This window comes from Carassius carassius, chromosome 26, assembly GCF_963082965.1.
Source record: "Carassius carassius chromosome 26, fCarCar2.1, whole genome shotgun sequence".
Lineage (NCBI taxonomy): Eukaryota > Metazoa > Chordata > Actinopteri > Cypriniformes > Cyprinidae > Carassius > Carassius carassius.
This window is the reverse complement of record NC_081780.1, coordinates 17026615-17036404: the sequence shown is the minus strand read 5'-3', so window position 1 is coordinate 17036404 and position 9790 is coordinate 17026615. Positions and strand designations below refer to the sequence as shown.

At 35.4% G+C, this 9790-nt stretch overlaps 1 protein-coding gene across 2 annotated transcripts in view; it reads right to left on the bottom strand.

Moving 5' to 3' along the window:
* Positions 1-313: 313 nt before the first annotated feature.
* prkcq (protein kinase C, theta) overlaps positions 314-9790 on the bottom strand; it is a 26615-nt gene continuing 17138 nt past the window's right edge. For both annotated transcript variants that reach the window (XM_059511426.1, XM_059511425.1), the window contains 13 exons: positions 9037-9068; positions 8850-8935; positions 8297-8426; positions 7496-7605; positions 6818-6956; positions 5466-5623; positions 4840-5013; positions 3873-3964; positions 3700-3762; positions 3475-3613; positions 3177-3365; positions 2960-3088; positions 314-1474 (listed from right to left, as the gene is read on the bottom strand). In XM_059511426.1, the coding sequence (XP_059367409.1) occupies positions 1316-1474; positions 2960-3088; positions 3177-3365; positions 3475-3613; positions 3700-3762; positions 3873-3964; positions 4840-5013; positions 5466-5623; positions 6818-6956; positions 7496-7605; positions 8297-8426; positions 8850-8935; positions 9037-9068 (1600 nt within the window). In that variant the 3' untranslated portion in view covers positions 314-1315. The remainder of the gene's footprint in view (positions 1475-2959; positions 3089-3176; positions 3366-3474; positions 3614-3699; positions 3763-3872; positions 3965-4839; positions 5014-5465; positions 5624-6817; positions 6957-7495; positions 7606-8296; positions 8427-8849; positions 8936-9036; positions 9069-9790) is intronic.

Genomic DNA, 9790 nt, shown 5'->3' with positions numbered 1-9790 from the left:
CATGCAATACTGTTATATCACATTCATATGGCACGAGTCACTGTGATGACTCAGTGCTCATGTGCGCTAAGCATTTGTACTAGTGCTTCCGGTTTGATTCTAAAGGAAATCCTGACCTCTAGTGGACTTGTGATGCCTACTTGGATTTGATTGAATCTGTGTTCCCTATATAACTTAATTTCTGTAATTGTAGTGTTTTGAGTCCGAATATGCAATATAAATATAAAGTCCGAATATAAAAGTCAGAATGTGCAAATGCGTTTTTTTTATCTAGCTGAAAAATCGCTCTAATAATTTGTCTCAAAGACCTCACTTAAGAAATAAACCTTTCTTTGATGTTTATGGCAATTTATTCAAGGTTTTCATTTTCCATGCACTGTAAAATAACCATACATATATAATAAGTAATCATTTCTAGACGTCCCCAAAGAAATTATAATGCTGACTATACAGAAAACATCATTTTGTAATAAAGAGCCCGTCTCTCTAAATATATTCTGTTTTTGCACCACACATTAATTTCCAAGAATGCATATATAACTTTGTACAGTCCAAGAACATAAGAACTTAACAGAGCAGTAACTTAAAGTTTGCTACACAATTTTATTTTGCCACTATTCACACCTCTATACAAGGCCTTCAGAATTCAGTACGGGACACGTAATAAAATAGATGATTATTAAAGATATGGAAATCACAGCATATTCATTCTAAGAAAACATACAATAAATTTCATGATGCACAAACAAACAAGTATATTGGTATAAAAATACTTTTCAAACCAATACCATAAAAATCCATCACAACATGAGATTAAGTACAAATTCAAATATCAAATTCATCACTATTGTCACATAAATAATGATTTATTTTTCCTTTATATCATTAAACCAGTAGGAGGTGACAAGCCTCATTCACTTCAACTCGTTCAGGTACGAAATGAAAAACCTCTTTTTAAATCCGTTTTAAGTACATTTGGAAATTGTAAAAGAAAATTGAATTCGTTAATACAATATGTTAGTAATTATTACCTTCTTATTCATGTTAGTTTTTGAGAACCAACACATTTTCACTTTGCTAGTTCATGTTTTTTTTTGCATTGTACCTCACAAAAAGGCAAGGAGGCATCAAATAGTATCATAATAACATTATAGATATTATATTATATAATTTGACACAACTGTGTCTTTTATCTACTAACCATACCATTAACTGAGGTTGACTAGAGGCTGATATGTTATTTATGTGAGTGTTTGCCGTTCGGTTTGGCCTTTTTTCACAGTATTTGCACAAGTGTCTTCTGTTTGTGTGTGAGTCAGGGGCTCTTGATGCGGGCCATGGCGGGGTTGATGAAGGAGAAGTTGTTGAACATGGTCTGGTCCACACTGTTGATCATGATACAGTCTGTGACGGAAAGTCGAGGCTTCTCGTTTATGAACTCCTTATCGAAGTTACTACAGTCACTTGCTGATTTCTGTAAACAGAGTTAACGTATCAGTCAAAGATCAACTCGGTTCCTAAATCTAGTGAGCGGCTGCCTTCTGTTAACAGTAAGTTACTCAAATCATCGTAATCATTTCTCAAAAACACATACCGGTACTCATTGTTAGCATGTTGCTAAGCTAAAAACACAATAACACTCTAACAATACTCTATAATTAATATAGTGGTTAATGGAAATCAAAGACATTTTGTGCATCTTCTATTTTTTTTTAACCATAAACACTTTTCAAAAACACATAATCACATGTTCAAAATTCTTTACATTTTTGTTTGTTTGATCAAGGTTTATGAAGAGAGCTAAATAATTGAAAATGTTGCATGTACATGGGCCATTCTACAGAATTGGTGCAAACTGCCATCCCACAACCAAAAAAACAGGTTTAAAAAGTATGTATCTATTCAAATCATATATTATCTATTATCTATTGAAACCCACAATAATATTTAAAACCTTAGTTATCTTTATATATATATATATATATATATATATATAAAATCATCGTTAATTGGGTACTTTCAATTGGGAGGTGGCTAATGAAATGATGAAAATGATATTTTTTTTGATTATGATTTATTTTTTTCCATTGTTGTTTTTAAAAGTATCGTTTTGATTCTAAAAGTAAAAAAAATATATAATTATTTTATATTTTCTTTGTAAATTATGAAACATTGTGTAAAAAAATGTGTCCCGCATTTTGAGGTAAATGTGTTCAAAAGTCTGAAAAATCTGTGTGTAACTTTAATGAAACATCACTACCGAACACCTTTTTTCTGCAATGAAGCACACATTTATTCCTAACATCAATTTTTATATGTATAACACTGTTCAGAACTGTGCTAGCTAACCATGTGCTGATTAGCATCTTTGAGCTAGGTTCAAAATGATCTAAAATCGTCACAACCGAAACATTTGTTGGGGTTTTTGTAGTGACATCTCTTTTTTGGGTGTTATCCCATAGAATTGTCACTACCGAAACAGTCACTACTGAAATATGTCATCATTGTTTCGGTAGTGACAAAAGGGAACAACAGATTATGCTCATATTCGGGGGAAATAAACAAAATTTTTGTACAGTTATGCAATTTATTTTTGTATTTTAATATGTTTTAGTAGTATATTAGTATGTGAGTTAAAATTCTGTAATGTGATGTGGTTGCTACCAAAGCATTACTGTCACTAACGAAAATGTGAAAATACTTTGTGTGTATGTATATAAAAAACTTTCCTGGCTAGAAAGATATTCATGGCATATGTGGCAAAAAAAAATAAAATGTAAAGATTATTTTTTTCACTGAGCCTGTCGCATTCTGGGATTGCATTTTAAAAGATGCATGCAATTCATCTTAGTACAGCTCATGCATGAACAGCACGGTTATATTTAAAATGTTATCTTGGTAGGCAGCTCATTAGGTTTTGGAACGGAACAACAGTCTTTCATGGCAGTGATGAACTTACCACAGTAGGCCTGAAGGGCGGCTCCACCTGTCGCTTCTCTAGTGCGTTCCAGTCCGTGTCTCTGAAGAACACATGCTGCCGTATATTTCCTTTCACACCCAGCCTTCGCTCTGGTTCTCGTACAAATAGCTAAAACCAATCAGAAAGCCCAGTTATAACAAACTGAGACCCACAAATCGGAATAAAGCGTTCTTCTATTTAACATGAACTCTGACACCTTTACAAGAATGTCCCGTGCGTCTCTAGATAACCAGCGTGGGTAGCACGGGTCATCTGTGCGAATCGACTGAAACAACTCTTCCTCGTCCTGGCCATGAAATGGTGACTGGCCAATCAGCATCTCATAAAGAAGGACACCAAATGACCACCAGTCTACAGACGTCCCATATTTCTGCCCAAGCAGAATCTGTGAAAAATCCAGCGTGCATTTTTATTTTGTGCAATCGTTTTTTACATGTAAACAATTAAAAATAATAATATATATATATTAACTATAGTGTGGTAGCGATCCTCACCTCCGGAGCGATGTAGTCTGGTGTACCACAGAAGGTGCACGTTCTAGCTTCTCCAAACATGTTCTCTTTACACATGCCAAAATCTGCGATCTTGATGTGACCGTCGATGTCTAGCAAAATGTTGTCCAGCTTAAGATCTCTGTGGAGGCATAAAATGCATATTAAAAATAAGGAAATATTGAAATATATGCCTTTAGCTCATATCTTATGTAATGTAGTGTATACCTGTACACAATGCCTTTAGAATGTAGAAACTGCAGCCCACAGACGATCTCCGCTGCATAGAAGCTATGGACAGAGAGAACAGAAGAGGTGTAAGAGAGTGAAACCCAGAGAAGAGAAGAGTAGGCAGAGTCTCAGCTCTTAAAGTGTGTTTGTGGGGGCTGCGTGAGTCTCACGTAGACCGTGGGAGGTCAAATCTGTGGCAGGTCTGGATGTGGAACATTAAGTCGCCCCCATTTAAGTACTCCATCACGAAGAAAAGATTTTCCTTTAGAGAGCAGTACAAAAACAGATCAGGGCAGTCCGGCCAAACAAAACCGCAGTATGCGAGAGTGACTCAGTGTGTGTCATGGGGTCAGAGGAATGTCATTGCTTCAATTCATAGGCCTTGAACAAAAGTTTTATTTATTGTTTATTCACTTTATGCTGTATTATTACAGCATTACTATATAAAATTCTGTCATTAGTTACTCACGCTCATGTTGTTCCAAATCTGTAAGACCTTTGTTCATTGCAGATCACAAATGAAGATATTTTTGATGAAATCCGAGAGCTTTCTGACCCTCCACAGACTGCAAATTTATATGGCCCAGAAAGGTTGTAAGTACATCATTAAAATAGTCCATGTGACATCAGTGGTTCAACTTTAAATGTATGAACACTTGTTTAAAAGCAGAGGAATGCAAACTCATGCATCTTGCTACTCGACCCGTGAAAGTGTGTCGAAGACACGAAAGAGTAGAAATTGTCGGATAAAGCCTTTATTTTAGTTTTCTAGGTGCACAAAAAGTATTCTAGCTGCTTCATAACGTTACGGTTGAACCACTGATGTCACATGGACTATTTTAACGATGTCTCTACTACCTTGAACATTTCAGTTGTGTTGCTGTCTATGGAGGGTCAGAAAACTGTCAAGATTTCATGAAAAATATCGTAATCTGTGTTCTGAAGATGAACAAAGGTCCTATGGGTTTGAAACGACATAAGGGTGAGTAAATAATAACAGAACGTTCATTTTTGGTTGAACTAACCCTTTATTGGCCCTTTCTTATTGCTGCAGACCCTTACAAAAAAGTCTACCTAATAAATAAAACCAGTTACATATCAAATATATAGCTAAATCTCATAGTCATAGTGTGTCACCTTGGTCTGGAAGGTGCAGTAGAGGTGAGTGAGGAAGGGATGTTCCCAGGCCAGAGACAGCACTCTTCTCTCCACCATAGTGCACTCAACATCGTCATCCATCAGAACTACATCTTTCTTCAGGGCCTTCACTGCAAAAAACTGCCCTGTGCCTTTCAGCTCAGCCAGAAATACCTACAACACGTATGCACATAAGCAAGATTTATAGAGAGTTACATGAGTATGCATCCAGAATCATGTTCCAAAATGTAGTTTAATAAGCTGTTGTCTTGTTCTGCCTAATTCAGTTATGCCATATTTAACGGCTGTCTATGAATGCTACCAAAGCTAGTTCCTTAAAATAATTCAACATCCAAGTCCAAATTGGTCAGGTATGCTCAGGACGTAGTCTTGCAAATAGTTACAATGTTCAGTTTCAGTATGGCAAATGTTTGCCAAGATTCTGTTTAGTATCTTGTTTGGCATCCTCACAGTAGTATTCAATGGTTATTCACTGCTGATTTGTTATTTATATCAGTTTGACCCATGGAATCAAAGGATGTCTCATTTCTAGGCTAAATACTTTAGTTTAAATGGAATTTCACTGCTGTGATGTGTTTGCTGTGAGTTGAATACACTACTCTTACCTTTCCAAAGCTTCCCTTGCCCAGCATCTTATGCAGAGCAAAATTTTCTAGGTTTAATTTGTGGTGCTCTTTGCGTGGGGTGGCGTACAGGGGTTCAGACTGTTCAAGACTTGGCCTGCGGCCCTCAGCCGGAGTGTTCCATGAAATACCTTGATGCTCTGTAGGGAGGAACCAAGAATTAATCCATTAAATCAATCAGTCAGTCATCAGTCAATCCAAAAACTAGTACGCTTCTTGGCATAGCAAAATTTTAGGCACCATAAGATTGCTTCAGATGCTTAATCTGTTCCAAATGGAAGATGATAAATTATGCTTCACAAGTCTTTCTGGCTATATAAAAAGACAGCTCAATTTCAGAATGCTCAGTTATGGTGGATTATGTCAGAGAATGTTACAGAAATTTACATCCATTACTAAAACATTGACAGAAAATAGTTCCATTTAATTCAAATGGAATGTTTTACCCATTGCTTTTGGGTGCTGTGTAATTTTTGTGCTTATGACGTTGTTAGCTTGAAGCCAGTTCAGTGTCTACTTCCTTTCGATCGCTACCTAGTTCCTTATAAGATCATTTCTGGTAATTTCTAGAGTGGGCATGTTCCAGTAAACTGAAAGACTTTTGATAATGTTTAAACTCAAGAGATGGCCCCAATGGAGAGTAGTTAATACTGAACTCTGTAGCTGACTGAGACAAGACTTCCCATCTCTCTTTTAGGGATGGGCGTTTTCCGCAAATATCACATTCAAATATTTGAGCTAAAAAAAAACGAATATTCGAATATTTGTTTATTTCAATTAAGTTTAATGAGACAGACGTTATTTTTCAGCAACATTTATTGTTTCCGTCATTTTGAACAAGCTTACACACAATAAGCTTGAACATTACACATCGTGTTTTGTAGCTGAAAACCTTTAACAATGCGTGCAAACAAACAAAAGTACAGACTAAATTAAAAGCAAAAACAAATAAAGTGAACAAAGAAAAAACGTAAAGCAGCCTGCAGCAATTAGGCTATTATAGAACGTAGCCTACACTTAACTTTGAAACTTTTAAACTGTCAGCAAATCTTTTTTGCTTTTTTTTCTATTGTTTTACATGTTCTTGTTAAGAAATACGGGCATGTAAACATGATCGGGGGAAAGTCAGCTCCTTAGTCTGTTTGCGAAATTCGAATATCATTTTTATTTATCGAATAATTAGAGCAGAGCGAATATTCGACTATCCATGCACACCCCTACTCTCTTTCTGAAGTAGTTTGATCCAACTAAATTAATTTTTAGTCAGTAGCAAGTTCGACCCTCCAATCTGTTCAGAATTGTTTGAGTTTTATTTTTGCATATGTGATATTTACCTTTGCGTGGTAGCATTGGTGCAGGCGTGAGGGGTGATGTTGGTAAGCGGCCTGAAGGCTCTCTAGTGACCCCTGCCTGACTCACTCCCACTGGACCCTCTCGATCAGCAAACTCACTATCCCGAGAGCTGCGGGTCTGCTGTGGACAGAAACGCACACATCCGGTCAGATTAACCACATGATAATCTAGGTCATTCATGTCATGTGTACTATGTTGAGTTAGACAAAAAAAACTACTCCGTAGCATTGCTAGCATATAGGTGAACTATTAACTATCCTAAATGGCTACCCATGAAGTTTGTCACCAACTCTAGTACTCAAGGGGGCGACAGAGTTACTTTTAAATATTTGTGGCAATAAACCGATGTGCTGTTAGGTAGCTTTTAACATGTAGAGTTAAACTTGTCATCAAGATTCTTCTCAAAGTGCAGGTATAAGAGACAATTAAATACGGGGCCACATTTTGACAAAAGCCAACTTGAACCCTTTGTAAAAACTTCCTAAAGAAATATTTAGCTCTCACTAAATATATCTAATCTAATTTCCCGAACATGTGGATTCCTAACGAAATGATGGGATTTCATCCACTAGACTTTGCCAACAGTAAATGGCGTGGCATTTTTTATATGTTGTGCCACTCTGCGTAGCATCTGTGGTTCATAAAATGTGTCTTCCAACCTGTTGAGTGCTCTCAATCATAGCCAGGGCCTCTGCCATTAGCTTCTGGTTGACGCCACAAAGGTTTGCTACTTTCCTCTGACATTTATGGTGAACGTTCATGCCACACTCTGCAGTAAGAGAAAATGTTAAAAAAATTAAACTGAAATGTATGTCAAACATTAAAAAAAAAATCAATAAAACCATAAAACATGATTATAGAAAAACTAAATTTCAGAAACTTGATATGCTAAAACAGGCCTTATGAATGATTAGGGGTCATTCTACAAAACATTTGCGTCCTTGATTAAAGTTCCTTATACAGTACATGTTTAAAAATGAATAGCTCATGGTCAACTCATAGCTCAACTTTAATATCTATTAGATATCTTATATAACTTGGTAACTTTATTTTTATTTAACGCTTTGTATTCATTCTCTTTTTTATTATTAAAAAGGTTGCATATCAACTGTTACCATATTATCTTCAGCATTTTAATAATTTTACAATTATTTAATTTTAAAAAAGACAATCGTGTTTTCTGTAAGTGAACAAGCAAATGTTTTTCTTCCTTTTTATCACATTTTTGTCATTTTGTTGTTTGTTAAATATCAGATTAAAAAAATAAAAATGGAAAAAAGACTTGTATTCTTAAAAAGAGTTTTAAAAGTGTGCCATCAAATGTTTATAAAATAATAGCATCATTTACATTTTTAGATAGAATTCTATAGATATTTACTTCAAAAATAAACACAGAATGATCCTTTCACAGAATGACCCTTAGACATTCATAGTTGGCATGTGTTTGTGTAATGAATCACCTTCACATTTAAGGCCCTGCCGAGCAAGACCCCACAACAAGGTTCCACAGTGCTCACAGAATGTCGGACTCATGTAGTTATACACTTTAAACCTGTGAGGCATGTCAATCTTAAAACGTTCCTTATGGATCTGGAACACACACATACACAGAGATTAAGTCTGGAAAACATACTGTACACACACTGATACACCAGGTCATCAAGGAAAATGTTCAAAACGCCATTCATTATTTTCAGTGTGACTCAGTAAAGTGTGGAAAGACTATTTTGTGGCATCTACGTAATAATCTCATAATTACTGAAAGAGGAAGGAGTTTGTGACAAAAAGATGATTCATTTTTCATTTTCTTAAATATTTATAATTATGCGTTCATCTGCAGATTACTAAAGCTTTGCTGAAACTATAATTAGCTTAAAGTTGCACAAAATGTCTAAATGACTCTGACTTACTGTAAATTCAGGCCACCAAAACCCTTTTGTGAGGAAAAACAAAACACTTTGTGTGCTTGAAGTGATTGAATTGAAGGGTGATGAAAAAGATTCTTTTGTTTACCATGGTTTCTTTACTGTTTACTGCTGAGCCTGTGCATTTGGCGATGACTTTGTCGATACACTTTTTATGGATGGCCGCATTGCATTCTGGGAAAGAAGAGTGAAGTGTGTAGGAGTCCTGACACTGATTCAGTGGAAACTTGTATAGGAACTGGAACAGCAATGAGGATGTGAAAAAAATGACTTACGTCGACACTGGTATCCTTGTTTATTAAGGCCCCTGAAATAGGAAAAGAAACCATTAAGAAAATATTTATGTAATGTATAATCTAATATACAGTGCTAATTGTCAATTATATGTCATACGTACGGTGGCCCAGTAGTGCAGAACACAACAAAATCTTCACAACACAACGGAAACAAGCCACAATACAATGAAATTAGCATAACACAATGGGAACAAGACGCAACACAACAGTATTAGCACAACACAATGGAAATAAGCCACGACACAACAAAATTAGCACAACAAAATGGAAACAAGTCACAACAAAACACAATTAGCACAACACAATAAAAACAAGCCGCAAAGGAAACAAGCCACAACACAGCAAAATTGGTACAACACAAACAATTGTCTTCTGCATTGAGATTTCTTTGCGTTGTGTTTTGAACTACTGGGCCACCATACATACACTTGTATTTCACAATATAAAATTTTATGTTGAGTCAATTTTATTACATTTAGTCTATTTTAGTCTTTTTTTATTGATTGAATCAATAATTGACTGATGTTTTAAAGAGGTCATAAGGTAAAAGTTAAACTGTTCACAGTTTATCGGTGCACAAAATTGTCTTTCATCAAAATGTCATAACTTGCACTGTTGATAAACAAGTTAATATAACAACAATTAATATTTTTATTGCATTAAGCAATATTTTTTTTACATATTTTCATCCGATCAAATCAAAATAGATAGATTGATCCATAAAATCCCACCC